The 24,043-nt window shown below is 35.4% G+C and overlaps 1 protein-coding gene across 1 annotated transcript in view; it reads right to left on the bottom strand.

Moving 5' to 3' along the window:
- Window positions 1-11,196: 11,196 nt before the first annotated feature.
- Tdo2 (tryptophan 2,3-dioxygenase) overlaps window positions 11,197-24,043 on the bottom strand; it is a 90,275-nt gene continuing 77,428 nt past the window's right edge. Inside the window, exon 12 of the mRNA XM_077803467.1 lies at window positions 11,197-11,261. Coding sequence (XP_077659593.1) covers window positions 11,234-11,261 — 28 coding nt within the window. The 3' untranslated portion in view covers window positions 11,197-11,233. The remainder of the gene's footprint in view (window positions 11,262-24,043) is intronic.

Below are 24,043 nucleotides of genomic sequence, written 5' to 3'. Positions count from 1 at the left end.
AATATGGTAAAATCTTGCATGATAACTTGGATCTTTCACAACATTTTCAGTAATACATTCTTCAGCAGGTAGAAAAATCAAACTGCCGCAGTCTGGCTGGGCACAAATCACGAGCCACTGAAGCAGGAACAAACTTTATTTTTGAACTCCAATAGCACACTCCACACACACTCCCCGGGAATTTTCCTGGGAACCACGCACGCGGTGTTCTCTTGGGACACACAACACCAACAGGAAATCCCTCCTCCGGAATTCCCTCCTACCACACTTCCCCAACCAATGGGAATTCTCCGGGAGTCCCGCAAGAGCTCCAAAGTAGCAGGCCTAGGCAGACAGCAGGGGTCTAATCTCCAGTTGAATGCACATCTTAACATAATCATTATCATCTCAATGGCTTGCTGGGGTCACCTTTCAACCAAAAATGCCATGCTTCTTTCCTACTTGGCTATGGCTCTCGGCACAAATGGTAAGTTCTGAAGTCATGCAGGAAATTTGTCATCCTCTAAAAGCAAGAGAACCTGCTTTACTGTTGGAACCTTAAACAGAAAGTTCTCCAAATGCTTTAAGCGCCTCAGCTCATTACCACATAATAAAAAGGAAACTCATCTTTTATAAAGCAAATGAATTCACAAAGAGAACACAGAGAGGAAACGACTTAAGATGCACAGAGAGAAAGTTGTTTTGGTCTCATAGTATTTTCTAAGCAAGAGAGAGCAAAATAAATCTTCTTCCATAATCAAGAGGTAAAGATGTAATATTAAAGAGTGTATGAATCAGTTCATTAAGAATATTGAACTCCATGGTATGTTTTAAAAGCCTTGAATTAAAAGACTGATTGATGGAGAAACAACTCACCATGGAGGATACACAAAGATCTCTTAGAAGCAGTGATGTAAAATTCATAGTGGTTCATTCCCTAGAGCAGAGGTTGGTGTCAGTTCTTTATAGGCCTTTATTAATTTACTGTACAGAACCTGGTAATAAGGAAATAAGTAGAATTCTCTTCCTAGAAAATAGATTTGGTCAGTATCAACAGACTCATCAATCAGCCCTTATATATGTTTTATTTAAAAAGCATATTTTCCTTTAGGAATGCCATCTATTGTATTTATTTCTATATGATGAATACTTATTTTGGCCATGAATATAGTGTAGAGTAGTATAGTAGTCCTCACTTATCTGCAGGGGAAACATTCCAATACCCCCAATGGATACCTCAAAGAGCAGAGAGTATTAACACTATATAAGCTATATTTTTCCTATATGTAAATATACTTGCAATAAAGTTTAATTTATAAGTTATGCAGAATAAGCAATCCATCAACAATAACTAATAACAGAATAATTATAGTAATATTATATGAATGCTGTATTTAACCATACTTTCACCTTATCACTTGAAGAAAGCACTTAACAACTAGGTTATGCACATAAGTTAACAGCTATCTAAACTCTGGACATCATCCAATGTGGTTTATATATTTGATATCCTCTCATAATTTAAATTTGTTCTCTATTTTTTATAATAGCCCTTGATATCAGAATTAGAAAATGTACCTTATGCTTATAAATTACAACCTTTTCTCTAGCTGTTGATCATCTTTGGCTAAAGTGTATATAATACATAGGAATGAATTTTAAAAGTAATTTTTATACTTCTATGTGTTTGCATAAAATTCATTTTAGTGATGAACCCAGGGATTTTAATTAATGAATGCTATATTAGCTGGGCATTGTAATAGGAAATAGGTCAAAATGATTTGCTTATTGCTATGGTTTGAATGTGTATAAATTCATAAGTTGGAAGCTTGACTCCCTGGTGTGCCCATGTTGGGAGGTGGAGCCTACAGGAGGTGAAGAGTCATGAGTGTGGATCCCTCACAGTGGGTTGAAATCACTGTTGCAGAATTGGGCTACTTACTTTGAGTATGTTATTCTGAAAGCAACCTGCTCTCTCTTGCTGGTTTGCTCTCACCTTTTACTTTTTACCATGTTATAATACAAAACACCAAATGTCCTTGGACTTCACAGCCTCCAGAGCCATGAGCTAAATGATTTTTTAAATAAATTACCCAGTTTGTAATATTCTACTAAAACAACATAAGATGAACTAAGACATTTATCTTATGCCTACACAATATTGGTGAATAAAACAAAACTATTAAGTTTGGAGGCAATCGTATGTTGACATAAATCCACACAGTAGTTGAAGTCTGACTCAGGAATGACCTGGACACATGGATTTGCAAAATCACCTTTCTTATATTTTCATATATGTATGTTCCTTTCAGTGACAATTTCCCATCTAGGTATAAATCCAAGTCGTGTCTTACGGTTAAAAAAAGTTTATGATGTATAAATCAGCTTTGCATCAGTATAACAATGTTTCTGAGATGATTGATTTATAAAAAGAAAAGAATTATTTTAGCTCATCATTAAGGAGGTTGCAGTTCAAGGTCAGGTGATCTCTGGGCCTCTGGTAAGGGTGGCACATAATGGTGAGTGTACCTTGGAGCAAACTTCTTACACAATGAGCCATAAAATAGAGATTAGAAAGAGACTAGGGTCCCACAATCACCTTCAAGGGCCTGCTTATTCCCAGTGACCAAAAGATTTCTCAATAGATCCCACCTTTCAAAGGATCCACTACCTACCAACTCACTCCAGACCAAGCAGTTAAAACCGATGGACTTGTGGGGTACATTCACCCACATCCCAGCAAATGTGAACTTAAAAGAAGCCTATTTTGCATTTTCATACTTCCAAGGTTTATAATCTCAATTCAACTGGTATCTTGTGTGGGGGGGCATGACTTGAGTTTATATGTAGTAATCTTAAAAAATTATTATTCAGTGATGTGCTAAAGAAAACTAAGGCAAACAATTGAGGGTCATTGCAAAAGGTCAGAGGGACTACTGAAACTAGGTCTTTCAGTGGCTGAGAGAGCTTGGGTTCAACTCCAAATATAGCATGAACAAATGGAAATTCACAGCCTAGAAATTGCAAAGGAGTCAGTGAATGAAAATTTACTAAGAGGACTCAAGGGGGATTCTGGCTATTGAACTTAACAAGATTCTTGGTGAAGTAAGGACAGGGTAATCTGACATCACATGGGCATGTTGAAGGATGAGGAACCTGATTCAGTTATCAAGGACTGTCAGATATCTAGGTTTTAGGGTTCTCACTAAAATGATTTAGCAAGGTTTTTGTTAAATCTGGATTTTACAGGTAAGTTTACAGATTATCTTGGGAAATGGTTCAGAAATCTGAATGGTTCTTTGTCAGTAGTGAAAATCCAATGATTAGGTGTCTAAGTCAACCTGGACTCTACAACAACATACTACAGGGTAGTTGGTTTCAACTATAGACATTATTTTCTTATAGTTCTGGAGGTTAGAAGTCTATGACCAGGTGATTCATGTAAGAGTTTTTTTCTTTGCTTGTAGATGTCACCTTCTTGTTATATCCTTATATGGCCTGTGTTGGTGTGAGTCACTAGGAGGGACAGGGAAAAAGAGAGAGAGAGAGAGCTCTTTGGTGTCTCTTCTTATAATTACATGCATCCTATGGGATCAGGGCCTCATCCTTATGACTTTGTTTAACTTAGTAACTTGCAGCAAGACCCTATTTCCAAATACAGCCACTAACTCAGAATTAGAGACAACTTGAGTTTTGTGGAGAAAGAAACATGGAGTCCAGACTTTGGGAACTGCTGAAAAGTGATTTGGAGGGAAAATAGAAAACATTATTGGGGAGGACTAGAAGGGTTACTTTTCTTTAGAAGTTCTGATACTATGGTATTTAAAATATGTCATAAATTACTTTGGTTCAACATTTATTTATATTATAAATCAAAGAAAAAATTAAGTCTGAAAGAATGGGAATGCTTAATTTAGGAAAATCTTCAATTGCCAGGGAAAAAATTGGAATATAAAAGAAAAGGAGCAAAATGTGCTGATCATGAAAGGAGAAATAAATCTGATCAAAGTGATAATGACAAATTTTATGTTTTACAAATACAATTTTTATTATATAATATAATATATATTGTTTATTATATAATATAATATAATATATAATATATAAATAAGCATTTAATATAAATGTGTAAAGTTTGTCTTTTATAAGGATGCTTTTCTCATTGACTTTACTGTTTCCCATGCTATTTCTGTATCTTATTAAAACAGCAGAAAACACTAAGGCAAGATGACACAATGGAAAATTTTGTTTTTTACAAAATGGATACTGCTTTTTTTCTCCAAGTTTATTTCCCTATTTCTCAAACATTAATATACAAGATAAAATGTGTCCAAATGCTTGGAAGTAAGAAACTATCCCCTCTGGACATTATTTTAAATGCCTCTGTACTTGCATTGCCCTCTAGCAATGATTACTTAGAAAGAATAGATTACAGATATGCAGGGACAGTAATCTCAGCAATGAAGGCATTTGGATGGGACTGATGTCCCCTGAGTTGGCAGGCCTGCCTCAGGCTGGTGACAGCCTATTTACTCATACAGGCATTACCATATTCTATGTGAGCCATGGAATGGTGACAGTATTGAAGGCACCTGTCTGCCTGCCGTACAGACTGAGAAGCAGAATTGCAGAGAAGTCAAGTGCATTCATCATCTATCACTGGGTGACAAAATAACCCAAGTTGTAGCTGCTCCAGAACACCCACTCTGTACATGGGGAACATCAACGCTGTTTCAGGTGCTACACCTGGTTCTGGCTCAAGGTCTTTTACAAGGTTGCAGGCCAGTTGTCAGACAAGGCTAAGGTCATCTCAGAGCAAGAAAGATCCACTTCCAAGTTCATTTTTGTGGGTTTTTAAAGGAGACTTCTGTTCTTTTCCTTGGTATCCTATCCATAGTGAGGCTTTCATGACTGACAGCTGACTTTCCTTCCCTAGAGCTGGTGATGCAGGTCCTTATGGGGTGAAGGGCTGAGGATAGGGAGAAAAGAAAGAGAGGAGGAGGAAAGAGAGAAAGTGCCCAAGACAAAAGTTTCAGTATCTTAAAATCTAATGACAAAAAACCAACTATCTACCAACACTTCTGATTTCTGCTACTAGCTACAACCCTGGTACCTGGAGGAGGTTACTATATATGGATGTGAATGCCAGGAAGTATGTTCACAGGGAGCCATTTGGAGGCTGGCTACCACATTGGATGTGTGTACTGAGCTATTTCCCAATCCTGGTTTTGTTTTGTTTTGTTTTGTTTTGAGGCAGTGTTTAGCTAAGTTGCTGAGGGTCTTGCTAAGTTGTTGAGGTTGGCCTCAAATTTGCAGTCCTCCTTCCTTGGTCTCCCAAGTGTCTCAGATTGCAATTTGTGCACCACTATACCTGGCAATATTCCCTTTTTCTCAAAACTCAATAGCACTAAGTATTATCAAACTCTGTCATGTTATCAAATTCTAATTACTTCAGTTTTATCATAGAGGTTGAGTTTTTTGTTGTTGTTGTTAAGTAAGCATTTGAATATATATATATATATATATATATTCAAATGCTTACTTATAATATATATTATAATATATATATAATATATATGTAATATATATTATATATATATATATACACACACACACACACACACAAAGACACACACACACGTGTATGTGTGTTTTCTTCCATGATTTCTTTTAAGTTTTGCTCTTGACATTTATATTTTCAAGTTATCTAAAATTCAGAGATATAACATGAGATCTAAATAAGCTTTTATTTTATAGTTATTGTTTTTATATAGTACATATATAAAGTCATAGCATCTGTTACTGAATATCTCTTTATTTACCCTCTGATTGATGATTTCTGCTAAATCCTCTTTCTCACATATATACCTATCTCTAAGATCCCCTGTTTTATTTTATATTGTAACGAAAAAATATGGAAATCTGATGCCACTTGTCTGTGTTCAAATATTGCTTCCTGCATTGATTTTGTTTTACCCTAAGTGAATTATTCTTCTGTGTGCCAATTTTTTCATCGATAAAATTCGTCTATAAAATTGGCCCATTAAATCTACCTTATGAAATTGTAAAACTTAAACACTTCACTACATATAAAACACACAAAGTATTCTATGGCACATAAGAGGCACTCAAAATTAAGGCTTTATTAACTTTAATATCATCAACATTATCACCTTTATTGTCTATTGCTTCATTAGATCAATGCCACTTTGATTACTATAAATTTCTGGTGACATTTAATATGTTGTAGAACAAGTCTGACATTCACATATTCCATTTTCAAATGTTTTTGGCCCTTTGTATTTTTTCACTTCTCTATAAATTTTAGTATTTATAAACTTAATTATTTCAAGTTAAAAAAATATGTTTAATTTTAATTGAAATTGCATTGGAGTTATAGATTAATTTTGAGAGATTTGATGTTTATGATAATATGTTTTGTAAAAGCTCTTCTTGTATATGAATAGCATACAGTTTTTCCTTTCTTTTCTTAATGTAGTTCTTTATAATTATTTGATTTTTCCAACATTAAAACTCTTTTGAATTACTTATATAAAACTAGTCACTCATTCTCAAAATTGTTGCATGTATATTTTTTAAGTGGTCTATAAATTTACTTTCTTATACATCATTGTCCAATTCAAAGGCAGTTCAAAGGCAGTAATGAGAAAATTCTTATTCTCTTTGTTCTCTGAAATTCTTTATATTATTGTGGGATTATCTGTTATTTGACATTTGGGTAACCTGTCCCTAAATCTTTTTTAGGCCTGATCTTATATTAGCAGCTAATTTCTTCCATTTTTATAGCTCTGCTTAATTTTTTCTTTCATCTTTGAACAAATTTTGACAATTTATAATTTCCTTGCATATTATCCTTTGGTCATATTTCAAAGTTTGTGCCTTAATATTAACATCTTAGTATTATCACTGAATATATTTTATCTTTGCTTTTTCTATATTTTGTCTTCCTTTTTCATCCAAAATATTGTCTGTTCATAAATTCTTTTTATTGATCAAAACTCCTAGAGCCACTTCCTAAAGAACTTGACTTTAAAAACACTATTTTGGGTTTTGTTGATCCTTCTGAATATTTCTTGTTTTGAACCTTATCAATTTCTACTTGTGTTTTTCATTTTAACAAAAAAATATCCCTCTTTGCTAACAAATTTATTTAAGGCAATGAATCCTACAGTTTTATATTTTTTTATTTTATTTTCCAGCTATATTTTATCTGACACTGTTTTCTAATTGTAATATTCCTACATTTTTGGCCTAAAAACACTTTATTTTGTTTTCATTACTTGTTTCTCATGTGTGTTATTATGAGGAGTAAAAGCTTCTACATGTTAGAGATTTATTAGCTATGTTTATAGATTTCTATTATGTTTAATATATGATCAAAATGTACCAAAAATGGAAACAAATTATCTAATTGGATGCAGAGTTTAATATATATCCATTATATCAAGGTTGCTAATCCTGTTGCTTGAATATTTTATTTCTCAAATACTGCTGGTTTTTTTCTGCTTGATTAGCTTTCCAGAGAAGTATGTAAAAATCTGCCACCTTAATTATACATTTCTCAGTTTCTCTTTGTATTTATGTCAGTTTTTGTTTTATTTATTTCAAGACTCATAGAATTTAGAGATTATAATTTCTGTGCTAAACCAGGCGTGGTGCTGCATCTCTCTAATCTCAGCAGTGTGGGAGGCTGAGGCAGGAGGATGTCAAATTCAAAGCCCACTTCCCTAAACAATTTAGAGAGACCCCATCTCAAAATGAAAAATAAAAAATAAAATGGCTAAGGATGTGGCTTAGTGATTAATCACTGCTAGATTCAATCCCCGGTGCCAAAAACAAAAAAGAAAGTAAGGGAGAGAAAAAAAGGAGAAAGAGAAGAAAAGAAATCATAATCTTTGTGCTATGCTTTAAAATCTCAATTTAATTCATATTTTTACAAAATCTAGAAATAATTTTTATAAAAAGTTAGAATATTTGATTCTGATATTTGAATTGTTGATGACACATTTTTTTTTACTTCTCCAGACATTATCTTATATAGTCAACATTTGTTTAAACATGCTCATGTATTTACCACTTTGCTTGTTCATCTTTATCTCTTGCTTATCAGGTTTCTCAAGCAGGATGATTTGGGAGGTGGGGAAAGATTGGAATATACTTTTCACTTATGATCTATTTATTGCAAATACTGCAGATTTGTTTATCTGAAAATTAGTTTGTTGTCATGTCTAAAAGACATCATTATACAATTCCATGTATATGATTATTTTGTCTCAGAATTTTGAAGTTTTCTGAACTCTCCTGGTTTTTATTGAGAGATTAGCTGGCAGTCCAGTTGCTAGTCTTTTTTAATTAGTCAATTCATTTTAGTTGCTTTTGAGCAATCCATGCCCTTGGTGATCTGCAGTTTCACTGCCATGTGTCTGGGTACATGTATCTGCTAGGGTAGACTAGATCAGGGGTTCTCAATCTTGTCGCTTCTGGACATCTTTGTTGTGGCCATTGTCCTGTATTTTGCAGGATGTTCAGTAGTATTTCTGGCCTCCACTCTCTGTAAGCAACACTATGGCAAGTTGAGCCAACCAAAAATGTGTCCAGACATTGACACATATTCCCCAGGGGAGGTTGGATTGGCTTTCTTTAACAACTTCTCACTAACTGAAACTGCATTAGCAAAAAGCCTCAAATATATCAGTAAATTTAGCAACAGATGTTTGTATCTTGCATATGCTACATGTCCACTGTCCTTGAGCTACAGATGACTTTGTTCCATATATGGGATCCAAGAAGGTTGATGAACCTTTTTTCAGGGCATTTCCAGTAACCATGGCAGGAATGGGAGAGGGAGAGGAAGGAAGGAAGGAAGGAAGGAAGGAAGGAAGGAAGGAAGGAAGGAAGGAAGGAAACAGAGAGAGGGGGAAAGGAGGGAGGGTGGGAGGGAGGGAGGAAAAGGAAGCAAGATGTGCTAGCCCCTAAACTTGTGTTTAAAAAGATATACCACTTCTGCTTCTATTTCATTAAATAAAGCAAGGTTCACTATCAAATTCAATGTTCAATGGGTGGAGAAATATTTTTCCCATAGACTAAAAATACAGTCTCACAAAATGTGCACATTTTTTTTCTAATTTGACTTTTTGAATCTGCAGATTCAAAAAAATCTTATCACCTCTACTATATGCTCAGTATATCTTCAAATATTTTCTCTGTCATATTTTCTTTCTATGGAACTTTAGTCAGTGTTGTGTTCAACTTTCTAAATCTTTGTATCTCAAACTCTCTTTCATTTTTAAATAAGCGTATTCTTTGTAGTTCATGCCAAATAACACCATTAGCTATACCTTCCAGTTCATTTACCTTTTCTCTGTGTAAAGTATCCCATTCTTTCATTGGTTATCTCTAAAATTTTATTAATCATCCTCTACTTAATAAAGGTATACAATAACCAATATTTCAGTTTCTCTCCTAAGGAACTTAGGATGCTTTGATGTGTTTCCTTTTGTAAGAGTTGCCTAATATCTTAGTTCTCCCATTGAATTCAAAATTCCAAATTTGTCTTTATTATTACTAAATTACCATCTCTTTCCCATCACCCCATGTATGCATGCGCGCGCGCACACACACACACACACACACACACACACACATACATATAAACACATATACCAACTTATTTTTTAAGTGTAGCCCTTTCCTGGGCTTAGTTTCTTTCTTTGTAAGTATCATCCTTCTTTCTTTATAAGTATCATCCTCTTATGGTTCATTCAGCAAAATTCTACCAGAGATAAAATTCACCTTGGTATTAATTATATTTTCCCCACTATAGAACACTATTTTAATTGATAATTATTTTCCCTCATTATCTTCAAGGTGATCCTTTCAATATATATATTTTTTGCTAATGTGGAATTTGCTGTCAAACAAATTAAAATTCTTGTGATTCATTGCTATAATTTGTTAGTTACCACTGCTTCTTTTAATATTCTTACTTAAATTGTTCTACAGTTTTATTATAATATTGTCCTGTCTACATACTCCTCAGGACTTAACATCCTTTCCATAATTAGGCTAGAAAATTTCTCTTTCATTCATTCCAATTTTTCTTTTCTATTTTAAATTGTCTTTTCTTTTGGAACAACCAATAGTTAAGTCTTGTTCCTCTTTCCCTACCTTTCATGTCTCAACCTCCTTATGCTTTTAATTCCTTCCCCACCCTCCACCCCCTGTGACTGTGTTAGTCACTATCACCAAAATAACAAAGAAGAACAACTAAGAAGAGGAAAAGTTTGTTTGGGGCTCACAGTTTCAGAAGTTTCAGTCCGTTGTCCATGGACTTCATTGCTTTTGGCTGAAGATAAGACAGAAGGGTGTGGTGGAAGAAAACTGCTCAGCTCATGGCATCCAGGAAGCAGACAGATAAAGGCAAAGAAGAGACTGCAAGAAAGATGAACATTTCCCGGGCACAATCCCAGTGACCACCTTCCTCTAGCCACATCCTTAACCTGCCTACAGTTACCACCCAGTCAGTTCAAACTAGGATGAAGTGACTAGGTCACAGATCTCCTAATCTAATCCCTTCACCTTTGACTCTGCCTGCACCAACAGGGGAACTTTGGGGTAACACTTCATATTCAAACTGAAACACCAATCAACTTCAAGGAGAAAGATATTTTTGTATAGTATACAGGACATTTTAAAATATATTACACACACATTTAAAAAAATATAGTACACCTGACCATTTAAATATATAGAAACTTAGGTAAAGTTTTCTATATCAAGTAGAAATTGTAAAAAATACTTTTAGTGTCAAAGGGCAAAAAACACAGAAATTTTTAAGTAATAAATATAGAAGGAAACATTTCAAGAAATAAATATGAACCACTTTGAGAGAAAAATAAGTGAGTAACCTTTGTATAAAAAAATACATTCCATGTGATTTTTCTTCATAATGGTTAAGGGTAGCATAGATATCTAAAAGGGGCTAATCAATATTTTTAAGTTTTAGGGTTTTCCACCTAGGTTTGTTGCCTCTTCCTATCCTCTAATACACATCTTGAAATTAAAGGGAAAAGCAAGAATAGTTTTTGATAGTTTATTTCATTTCCACCCTTCCTAACCAGAATCCCAAACCTGGAAAAAACAGTCGAACTTAACAATGTGTCCATTTGGACCTTTTCTTTACAATTATGCCATCTCCTTCCTTCTTTGTCCAGGACTTCTCATGAGGTCAGAGTTAGCTACATTGCAGTAGGATTTCTTTCCTAGAAATAAGCAAAGAAGAACATGAACATGTTTAAACCTTTGACTTTTAGACCTGAAAAATAGCAGAAACAAGAACATTTTTCTCTGAACTAAAAGGACCAAAACCATTAGCAGCTAATGCTCTGTGTTTGAGATGTAGACACAATTGATCACAGAGAAGCCCTGCTTGGAAAATTTAGCTCAACTAGAGGAAAAAAAAGTTTAAGATATTTTATGTGGATAAATAACCTTGACAGCCGTGGAGGATTTTCTACTTATGTGGAATAGCCTCCAAACAACAAATTTTGAATGCCTACTATAATAAATATGCTACCAAGCTTTCTCGTATCTATAACTATTTCTCCTATTTCTCAAAATCACTAAAAATAGAGAAATCATCTACTACTAAGAATATTATGGTCAGATTCACAAAATGTTTCCATGTTAAACACTCCTATGTGGCTTCAGACCTCCTTTGGGATTTAAGTAGAAATATCCTTAAATTTAAAAAGTAAAGAAAAGCTGAGCTTTACAAATAGCAGACTACATTATTAATGTATATAGCATAGAGAGAGAGAGTCTGAAAGAAATATCTTCACCTTCCTGAAATATCGAAAAAGATGCTTCCAGCTAAATGATCACAGTTCTCCCCTTCAATTTGACAATGGTAACCTTGAAGACAATAAGTGATTCATTGTCAGAAAACCCAAGTTACATTTGGATTGCTTTATTTCTATATACTTGGGAACCAGAGACCATTTCTGCATTAAAAGTGAAAGGTCATAAACATCATTCAAAGTCAAGTTTATGAAAACAGTCATTTCTTACCTGACCATTTGAAAACTCCACATCCTTCTTCTGACTTAGGTTACTATAGAAATACTCAGTATATCTGTGAGTGATCTGGTGAGTGGTTTCAACGGAGAATAAGGAATGACTTCCACTAATGTACCATTAGTTTAACCAGAGGTGACTCAAAACCAACCTGGAGCCAGCTGCTTCATCATTTCTATGCTTCCCTGACTCCAACAGAACTGGATTTCCCAGCTTGTGGATCTTCCTGCATCTCTTCTAACTGACAGCCTTGGAGAAAAAGATTCTGAACAGATCTCTCCTCCCATGCCTCCTAATAAATTGTATAAATTGTGGGAATGGACCAAATAGGAATCCAATTCCATAGTCTTAGACATTATAAACAGCATTGTGTAGACAGGAGCAAAATGGGACTTTCACAAATAGTCCTTTTACTATGCACAAAACTGACCTGAGATAACCTCATTCGAAACTGCTCAATTAAACTAATACAGGAATTTAAGAGGAACAAAAACATTAACACTGATTTCAGCATCACTGGAAGATGGGACAAATTGTGTATTGAAGTTTCCCTGAAGAATGCCATCTCTCTGTGGAGGCAGACAGGCCTATAAAATAGCTTTGGCACTTTAATGCTAGTGCATTCTCAAGTTCCAGATGACAGCTGTATAGTCAACATTTTAAAGCCATCAGAAAACTCAGGCTACACAATGGTCACAGCTGGACCCATCGATCAAACTGTTCTTGCTTGAATGAGATTCAGTAGTTGTTAGATAATTAAACCCTGCATGTTCTGGACCTTAGAATTTTAATCATGGGAGCTAGATTTGGAAGAAAACAAAATATCATGGTTTTCCTAATGTTTCAGCCTGAGATAAAGATTTTAAACCCTGCAGGATTCTAGGACATGTAACAGTGTCTGAAAGTTATATACAGACTCATAACCTATAACCTATGGTTATATCAGAAATATTGGCCATGTAAGTTGAGGATATTTAAATGTTGAGGACTGAATGTGCAAGTCGAATGTTCGGCATGAATAAGAGTTTCTCCTCTGTCCCTCAGCAGGCTCTAAACTAAATTTTCATGCAGAAAGTAGCCCATGACCCAATAGTTTCAGATATGGTGGACATCAGTTCCATCACTTCCATATTTATGTGTAATAACTCAGTTAATAAATTTCCCCAGAGGATACAGAAAACTCTGGTCCTAATGGCTCACATTAGGACAGAATTTTAAAACATTATATAAAAGAATTTCAATGCTATGATGGCTCCAAATTCAGTGCAATCTGGACTTCAGTTCTGCTTCACTTTCCTGACTGTCTTGGCTCTGTCTTCTGCTATTTTGTGTTGTTTCTAGATAACATTTTTTAATGCTATCTATGCACCAGCCATAGTTAGAGTGCCTTGGATTTTCATTCATGCAGTCATCAAATAGCTTGAGGAGATTGACTTCCTATTATTTAAATTTTTTTACAACGAGGGAACTTTAGGTCCATATTAATTATTTTTCTTCTAAATAGTCTGTAAGACAGGCATTGTTATTATTATTGTCCATTTTACAAAGAATGGAAAGAAAGCACAGAGAGATTAGCTTACTAATGCAAGACTACAAGTTTAACAAATTGCAGAGTTGGAAGCTAAAGCTAGTATTTTGAGTCTAGAGCTCATATTCTTATGCATTAGATCATTCAGGTTCGGTCCCAAGATGGAAGCACAGCAGCCGAAATTCCCTTCATATGTGACAGGGCCTAAGGCAACAGAGGAACACATTGCATTGTTTGTATTTTGAAGAAAAAGAACTTTGCCTGAGCTCTCTCTCTTGCAGGTCTTCACTTGGGGTTCACTTGCCAGAGCTGTCATCTGGACAGTTCTTAGCCAGTGGGACAAGACCTGTGATGAGTTCATACTCTCAGGACTTACCCCATGGGGATAGGATGCAACCAAGCTCCCTTGAAATAGGAAGACCAGGACAATTTTACTGATCAGCCACCAAGAAAACAGGGCAAAAAGGCTGTGGTTTCAGTAACCAACAGAGTCTGCTGTGCACACCCACGGTAAAGCTTAGGTTCAAAGAATATGGAAAAGTCAACTGGATATATAAAATCAACAGTCCTTAACGTTGGCCCTCCATTAGGCACCAACCATGAAATCATTATGTCAGATATACAGGAGAAAAGAACAATGCCTGGAGCAATCTCATTCCACCTTGAATAGTTACTGTGCTAGAAATCCTATTTTTCCTTTAATATTTGCTGAAAACCTTATTTTGTACTATGTTATGGTGCCAGAGATAGAGTGGTGAACCAGCACATATACTCAGATTTTGTATAATTTTCCTTATACCAGAGGAGAATCTTCATATATAAGTAAAAATATGATATCAGCAGCATACAGGACTGGAGAGAAATGGGAGTGACTTGGGAAATATTGTAGATAGAATGGTCAACAAAGATTTTCTAAGATGACATTGGGATAAAGGCTTAAATGATATGTAGGTTATTGGGGGTCAGGGCTCTGAAGAGGGCCTACATCAATTCAAATCCCAGCTCTGCCACACACATGCAGGTCACATCATGGCTTTATGCCTCAGAATAAAATGAGAAAATCCAGGCATGGGAATGTTTGTGGTATCTTGCCTACTTCCTCTCTCAACAACTCCTAGGTCTGTTGGGAACATTAAATAATACATTTCACATTGTGATACAATGCCTGGGGCATTGCAAGGGCTTGGCACTTGTCAACTATTGTTTACTATCTCAGAAAAAGTAGTCCACACACAGGTACCAGCAAGTTATCCTTGCAAGAAATTGTGCTTTGGGGCAACCAAAGTCATGGGCATGGCAGGGAGTGGATAGGTGTCAGGAGATGAATGAACATCAGATAATGCGATGGGAAATAGGGTCTAGAATGGGAGGCAGGAGCCAGATCACTCTGCTCACAAAGTATCAGCACTGCTGGTGCAAGAGGATTACCTTGAGATGAAATAAATCAGAATTTGGGGGGTTGAAGTTCAAGCATTAGATTGTGAACTTCAGGCATTAGATTCTGACATTCAGCCAAACAGGAAAATCACTGATGTGGTCCTTGTATGCTAAAGAAAAAAGTTTGAATTTGATTCTAAGAGCAGAGCCAAGCCACTGGAATGTTTGTGGTATGGTGCCCACTTCCTCCCTTGACATCTTTTCTGCATATCAAATTCTGAGCTATCTTTCAATATGTCATATTCTCTGTGATTAGAGGAGTCCAATGACAACCTCTGCTTCCTCTGGGCTTTCCAACACTTTTTCTTACCTCTTGATAGCACAGCACTTCCTGGAGAGCATTGTGATGTGGACATGCCCATTACCCACAAGAAGGTAAATTCCTTAACAGCAGGAACCGAGGTTCCTCCATCAGTGTCTTGCACATTAAGACCCAAAAAGGTATTTTGAAAGAACAAGTTTAAGGGCTTTGCTTAGAAACAATTGCTTAAACTAAAAACTAACGTTAAAACAAATACCACCGCCCCCCATTGCTTTGGAACAACAGACAGACCACTCAAAAAGTGCCAAATGTTAGGTAACAAAGATGGTTTCATCAGGTTACAGCTCTTCATTTGAATTGAGAATAAAGACCAAGAATGTCAGGAAGAAATTAGGGACAGAATGACAAATTAGAAATATATGCTACATGTTCTAAACAGAATGTCATCCAGCAAGTTAAGTAAAGTAAGTCATATGAAAAAAAAAAGTACTAGATTTTAAATTTCTGTTTAAAATAATATCTAATGGTGATAGATTTAATTTCAGAAAAATCATGAAAAAATATTCTCCTTATATAAACAGTTTCTTTTTTCTCTTTCTCTATTTTGTATTGGTTCAGTATAGCTATGCACAATGATAGGATTGGTTGTTACATATTCAGACATACATACAAGATAACTTGGTCAAGATATAAAGCAATTCTTAAATGTACACTCTACAGAATTGATGAAACTGCATCTAGAGTGTATACTGTATATTTATTTGTCAAGTATCTGATTTTGATGGCTGTGTTGAACATCCAGATTGCCATAAATTTACCCATGAATGAATATTAAAGGAAAAAGAAGACAAAATTACTTGCATGGGCTTCTAAAATGTTTTGCAATGTAACATGCGAAAAAACAATAGGTTGTTTGCTTAGTAAATAGAAACGAAGTCTACATAGAACAAAGGCTGTCACTTTACAGGGGAACTTACCTTGAACAGCAGTCTACAAACAAAATAAAAGTTAAAAATTGCCTTGTGAGTTCAGGGCTAGAAGAGCATTTAAATGTCTGGCCAACTCTAGTTCACATGGTGATATATTGTTCTCTAGGGTACAGACTGTCAAACTGAGTTAGTGTCAATGAAAGAAAATGGGAGATGGACTTTCAGATATTCTCATTCAGCTAAAAAGAAAAATACAGTTCAAAAAGCTTTTACCCGCTGAGCTTTTCAAATAACCACTCAGTAGAATGGATATATTGCTTGAAAGGGGAGGTTCATAAGAATACTAAAAGACTCAATAGATATCACCATTTTAAAATGTGAATCCAGAGTATTGCATAGGTCCTTTCACCTCAAAGTGTGAACAGATGCTAATGATAATGTCATCAGCCCACTGCAATGTCACTTAATTGGTGATGTGCGCTTAAAATAGGTGTTCTTAAAAACCTTACATTCCAATCAAGTCTCTGCATTAAGCAATCCACAATATCTATTCTCTTCCAATACATACAATGATAGCCACAGTCTTTGGACTTCCAATTAATTCAGCAGACACATATGACCCTTAATGCTGATACCTTGAGACTCAAGGTCATCCAGGTGATATTTCTGTAACTTTTTTTTTTCTTTTGGACACACCACAAAGTCTGGACTTATTTGGGGGAAATGCAAGTTTAAAACTTAGACTGAAAATTTTTAACTTGTATACACAGGATAATTATATCTATTATTCATTGGCAGCCCTAAATCACCTTCCATTTGTCAAATTCAGATGTCTATAAAGCATCTGACAGAAAATATTTTGATCTAGCTCATTTTGGATGCCCTTCTGATCAATAACTCAATTTCAGAGCATCACCAATTTTGTCCACAAAGCAAGGTCTTCATAATTATTTGGATGTTTTCTTGCCCTTTGACTTTTATAGCACATTTGCTCTGTGCTTTAAAAGTATAAAATAGAGCTGGGCATTGTGGCTGCACACCTGTGACCCTTGAGATTTAGGAGACTGAGACAGGAGGATGACAAACTTGAGACCAGCCTTAGCAACTGAGTGAGGCCCTGAGCAATTTATTAAGACCTTGTCTCAAAAAAGAAAAAATATATATATAGAGAGAGAGAGAGAGAAAGAGCGCTTGAGGATGTATCTCAAGTGATAAAATATTCCTGAGTTCAATCAATCCCTGGTATCAAGAAAAAAGAATATATATATACACATATATATGTGTGTATATATATATATATATATATATATATGTGTGTGTGTGTGTATAATACATATATATACACATATATATATATATATATATGAATGAATGTGTATACAGATAGATAGATGGATAAATGGTACAAAAAAAAGAACTAATGCTTATTATGAGAAACACAGTCTCAAAACCCTAATGAAGATGGACAGATTAAGTCATCTTCCTTACTCAGCCCCCTCCTCTGGCCTCCAGTTATTCAGCCATGGGTTCAATTGGGAAAGCAAAGATCAAATATGAGGCCCCTATGGCAGGCTAGAAATAAATCTTCAAAAGTTGTGTCTTGAGACTTCCACATGTAGTTAAAGATTCTATTTATCTTTTCTCCCCTTTCTCCCTAGTGTCAAGTACAGAAAGTACATGAACTAAACCTCTAGATTTTTGTTTATTAAATTGTTAGGGTCTATATAGAACCCTTATTTTGTTTTACTCATGGTTTTTTTTTTCCTATTCACTCAGAGATACTTCCTATATATGGATGAGAGACTAATGCTTTGCCTTCTGCTCTGAGACCAGATATTTACTGGTAGTAATGAGTCCCAAATCTTTTAAATTATTACAGCATGCAAATGGAAAAAATGTTCCAAATAGATATAAAAGTTAAGACTAAATGCAAATAAAGTCTCAAGTATAAAATCACCAAGTATCTGTAGTGTAAGAAGAAGATTGGCTCCAAAGAGGAAAGCATTGAAAGATATACTAAAGACATTTGATGACAGTCAGTATTAGCTCTAATGATAAAACTAAAAACTTAGGTAGACTCAGGGCAAACATAAATGCACTACAAGATTTAATAAAATGCTGAGCACAGAGTCAAATATGAATTCTCCAAATTGGCTGATTATCAATTTAGGGGATCTAAATAAATATAAGAAAATTTAATCTGTATTTTTAGAAACTTGGAATTCTTAAGATGGGGAAATAGGGATAAACCACTCAGTAGGTTCTTGCCTTCAGAGTTGGTTTACTAAAATCTCCAACATAAAAAAAATAAAATTAAAAAAAAAAGATTTCTGTCCATCCTTTTGTCCTCCTCCCATCATTCACTGTTCAAAACAGAAATGGAAACATGACCTCAGAAATCTGAACCAGAAGCTCACAAAGAGGAAACTAGTCATTCAGAATGAAAATGTATCAAGCGAGAAGGTTTGAGTCAAGTCCAGATGGCAATGTGCCATGAAATACTAACAGAACTCTTCATTTTCAGCAGACAGCAAGAACAGGCAGTGTTGGTGATGACGTGGTTACATCTGTCTGGGGATATCATCTCCATGGCACCAGCGCACACCACCCAAACAAAGGAAATTCACAGCAAAGGCAAGACTGTGCCTTTTTCTTAAATAGGGAATTAGTGTCTGAAATGACAAAGAATCATCATCTGTACTTGACAAATCTAAACACTGTACCTGAAGGATTAATTTCATACGAGATGAGAGGTGAAAAGCAAAGATGACACTAAGGAAGTTTTAGTAAAGAATCTGACAGTCCATCTCAGCTGGTGGCCAGATAATGCAAGTAGAATAGGCACTGGCTTGGTCATTATAGTTGCCTGAGTTTTATCCCATATCCGTCATTCATATTGCTGTGCATCCTTGAGCAAGTGACTTAAAGTCTTTCAGCTTCATTCTTTCTGTCTAAAGGAGAAGAGTAATGAATTGTTGTAAGAATTAAATGATATAGTAGGCAGACTCCTGGCAAACTACTTACCTATCAATGTGTACTCAATAAATGTTAGGTTCTCTTCTGCTTCCCTTGTAAAATAGCTTCTTCTGCTTTGATCTAACTTTATAATTGTTCATTTATTATAAAAGTTTTTTATTAATGTTATAAAAATGAAATGACTTTATATTTTTTTTCAGTCACTATTTTTAGCTATATTCATTGTCATCTTGGACAATTTTCAAAACTGTATAAGCATTTTTTGTTGTTGTTAGAATTCAGTCCAGTGCAAATTAAAGTCACAGTCTCATATCAAATTTCAATCTTTCCTTTCTGCCATCTCTGACTATGCTTGAGAAATAACCTAAGGGGACGGATCTCTCTCTCTCTCTCTCTCTCTCTCTCTCTCTCTCTCTCTCTCTCTCTCTCACACACACACACACACACACACACACACACACGGACTTCTCCTTGCCCTTGTAAGTTTAAGCCCCTGCTAAGCATGATGAAGAGATGGACTGAAGGAAGAGCCAGATGTCACTGTGTAACATCTCTAGCTAATGCTGACTGGCTGCCAGACCCTCTGTGAGGCAGACACCTTGCACTGACTGTCCTTGAGCACATGTGTGAAATTCTTAAAAAGCCCTCCAGATGCTCCTGAGCATACTTCTCTGAAACAAGAAACTTGAATCGGTCCCCTGCAACTCCAGCCCCTGGTAGTCCACACTGAGCCCACAGCTCCCAAGGTCCCATCAAAAATGAAAACTACTTCTAGAGGTTTCTGAGAACCCATGAGGAGCACACAGTGTCCCTCAACATGGTAGGTGTAGCCTGCCCCATTTCTCTCCTATCTTCTTCCCCTACGCAGGGAGCAAAAGGCAGAGAAGAGCAGTGTTGCCTAACAGGCAACCACGTGTGGGCCAGAATACCAGGCTTTTTTTTTCTTTTCAGCCAACCCTCTCCATCTTTTATCTTCTCCATTAACCCTCACTGTTGTCAATAAGCTTGAGGTTTGGAACTGGTGTGCTGCTTCCTTCCCTGAGGATGAAGTGATTCCTTGCTCACAGCTCACTCTGTCCTTCCCTGTAGGCTGAGAGCTCCCTCTTCCACTCCTTGGGCACCTCCTCAGTCTCCACAGGTTCTCACTTTCATGGTGCTGACTCTGAAGGTATCTGGCTGCAATCATACATACACTTTCTAAATTGTGGGGCAATGCTACTGTTAGGTTTTAGGCAGGGAAACAGGGCATGGCATTTAAAAGGAAAAGTCCTAATCAGTGTTGGATTACAGCAACAGCATACGAGAAAGGATGAGAACGGAAAGTCTGAGAAACAGTAGAATTGAATAAATGGCAAGAAACACACATATTTGGTGTGCACAAATTGGCTTCACCCTGCATATTGCGCTCAAAAATTTAATCCAGTTTCACGTGCATAAATCATTTTGTCTCACCTCAAGAACCTAAATGAGATGGTTGGAAGTCAAAAACATTATTATTTTTTTTATTATTGTTCCCAAAGCCCTGTACTTCCCCTCTCTCCTCTCCAGCCTTTCCCTTGATACCCTTGCTCTACTTTACCCATCTTCCTTCTCTTTATTTTTATATATATATATATTTTTTTTTAAATTTTCGCATTATAATTATACATAAAAGTGGAAATCATTGAGATGCATTCATACGCACATGCAGCATAGGTTGGTCAATTTCATTGCCTGGTAGCTCCTCTTATTGACTCCTCCTCACTTCTCTCAATCCCCTTTCTCTGATTCACTAATCCCTCTTTTATTTTTGTGATATTCCCTTGCCCACTTTTTTTCTAGCTACCACAAATGAGAAAAAAAAAAATCAGCCCTTGACTTTCTGAGTTTGGCTCATTTCATTTAGCATTGGGTTCTCCAGTCCTTCAATTTACCAGCAAATGACATAATTTCATTGTTCTTTAAGGCTGAGAAAACTCCATTGTCACTTTTTTAATCCATTCATCTGTTCAGGGCACCTTGGATGGTTTCATGACTTGATTATTGTGAGTTGTCCTTCCATAAACATTGTTATGCTTGTATCATTATATTTTGCTAATTTTACTTCTCTCCATTAAATACCAAAGAGTGGGATATCTGCATCATGTGGTGGTTCTATTCTCAGTCTTTTGAGGAATCTCCATACTACTTTCCAAAGTGATTGAAGTAATGTACTGTTTCACCAACAATAAGTAAGTGGAACTTTTCCCCAGCACCCTCACCACCAAATATTTGTATTCTCGACTATTGCCATTCTGACTGAAGTGAGATAAAATCTCAGTCTAGATTTATTTGCATTTCCCTGTTTTCTAGGGATGTTGAAATGTTTTGTTTTTTTTTAGTATATTTGTTGTCTATTTGCATTTCTTCTTTAGACAAACCTATTTAGCATAGTTATTAATTGGGTTAGGGATTTTTTTATTAATTAGATTTTTTGGTGGTTTTTAAAATTATTTTCATATTCTGTATATTAATCCACTGTCAGAAGAGCAACTGGCAGAATATCTCCCATACTGAAGGCTCTCTCTTCTTGTTCTTGTTTCCTTTGCTGTGAAGAAGCTTTTTAATTTGAGGCCTTTTTACTTGTTGATTTTTGCTTTCTTTGAGCTTTAGGAGTCTTCTTAAGAAAGGTGGTCCCAGCACTGAGATGTTAGGGGGTTGATTCTGTTTCCTTCTATCGGTTGAAGTGTTTCTGGTCTTCCACCCACTTTGAGTTGATTTTGATGCAGAGTGAAAGATTGGAATCTAGTTTCATTGTTCCATACATGGATATCCAGTTTTCCCAGCACCATTTGTTAAAAAGGCAGTTTTTCTTCAACATATGTTTTTGGCACTTTTGTTAAGGATTCTTTGTATTCTATTCCATTCCATTGGTACTCATGTATGCTGATTTTGTTATAATAGCTCCATAGTAGCATTATTGTCACTGGTAATTTGATGGGGATTGCATTGACTCTGTAGATCACTTTTGGTAATATGTTTACTTTTTGACAATATTAATTCTGGTTATATAAGAACATGGTAGGTCTTCTCATCTTCTAAGTTCTTACTCAGTTTTTTAAAACTTTTTTTATTCACTCTTCTATAATTTTTACTGTAGAGATCTTTCATCTCCTTGGTTAAATTTAAACCCAATTTTTTGTTTGTTTTTAGTTTATTGTGAATGGAATTGTTTTCCTGATTTCTTTCTGAACATATTCATTATTGGAGTATAAGAAAGCTATGTAATATTGCATATTTATCTGTATACTGATACTTTGCTGAATTTTTTTTTATCAACTCTAGACATCTTCTAGTGGAGATTTTTGTATCTACTAAGTATAGGATCATGTCATCAGCCAAGAGATATAACTTGACTTCTTCTTTTCCTATTTATTTGCCTTTAATTTCCTTCTACTGCCTGGTTTATCTGCCTAGATTTTCAAGAACTATGTTGACTAGGGGTAGTAAGAGTGGACATCTTTTCCTTGTTCTTGATTTTGGAGGAAATGCTTTCAGTTTTTCTCCATTCAGTGTGGTGTTGACGTTTGTCTGTCTTACATAGCTTTCATGATATTGGGATAAATTACTTCTACCTTTATATTCTGCAGTGTTTTTAAAATAAATGAGTATTAGAGTTTGTTGAAGAATTTTTCTGCATCTGTGAGATAATCATAGGATTTTTGTCCTTAAGTTTATTTATGTGATAAATCATATTTATTGAATTGTATATGTTGAACCAAATTTGCATTTCTAGGATGAAATCAACTTCATCATGGTGATCAGTCTTCTTAATGTGTTTTTGAATGCAGATTGCTATATTTCATTAAGAATTCTTGCATCTATAATCATCAAAGATATTGTTCTGCAGTTTTCATGATTTGTCTTTATCTGGTTTAGGTATTAGGGTGATTCTGGATTCATAGAATGAATTTAGGAATGTTCCCTCTCTATATCATGGAATAATTTGAGGAAAATTGGAATTAGTTCTTTAAATGTCTTGTATAACTCAGCTGAGAATCCAACTGTTCATGGGATTTTCTTTCTTGGAAGACTTTAATTGTTGCTTCAACCTCATTGCTTGTTATTGGTCTGTTTAGGTTTTCTTTTTTTTTCTTTTTTTTTTATTTTTATTTTTATTTATTGTTGGTCATTCAAAACATTACATAGTTCTTAATACATCATATTTCACAATTTGATTCAAGTAGGTTATGAACTCCCAATTTTACCCGGTATACAGATTGCTGTATCACATCAGTTACCCTTCCATTGATTGACAAATTGCCTTTCTAGTGTCTGATGTATTCTGCTGTCTGTCCTATTCTCTACTATCCCCCCTCCCCTCCCCTCTCCTCCTCTCCCCTTTTCTCTCTCTACCCCTTCTACTGTAAATCATTTCTTCGATTTGTATTATCTTGTCTTACCCCTCCTTTCCTCTTATATGTCCTTATGTATAACCCTGAGGATCGCCTTCCATTTCCATGCGATTTCCCTTCTCACTCCCTTACCCTCCCACCTCTCATCCCTGTTTAATGTAAATCTTCTTCTCAAGCTCTTCCTCCCTACCCTGTCCTTGTTTACTCCCCTTATATCAAAGGGGTCATTTGGTATTTGTTTTTTAAAGATTGACTAGCTTCACTTAGCATAATCTGCTCTAATGCCATCCATTTCCCTCCAAATTCTATGATTTTGTCATTTTTTTAATGCAGAGTAATACTCCATTGTGTATAAATGCCACATTTTTTAATCCATTCATCTATTGAAGGGCATCTAGGCTGATTCCACAATCTTGCTATCGTGAATTGTGCTGCTATGAACATCGATGTAGCAGTGTCCCTG

Source organism: Urocitellus parryii, chromosome 10 (assembly GCF_045843805.1).
Source record: "Urocitellus parryii isolate mUroPar1 chromosome 10, mUroPar1.hap1, whole genome shotgun sequence".
In the NCBI taxonomy this organism is placed as follows: domain Eukaryota; kingdom Metazoa; phylum Chordata; class Mammalia; order Rodentia; family Sciuridae; genus Urocitellus; species Urocitellus parryii.
The sequence above is the reverse complement of the archived record's forward strand: the minus strand, read 5'-3'. Positions and strand labels throughout refer to the sequence as shown.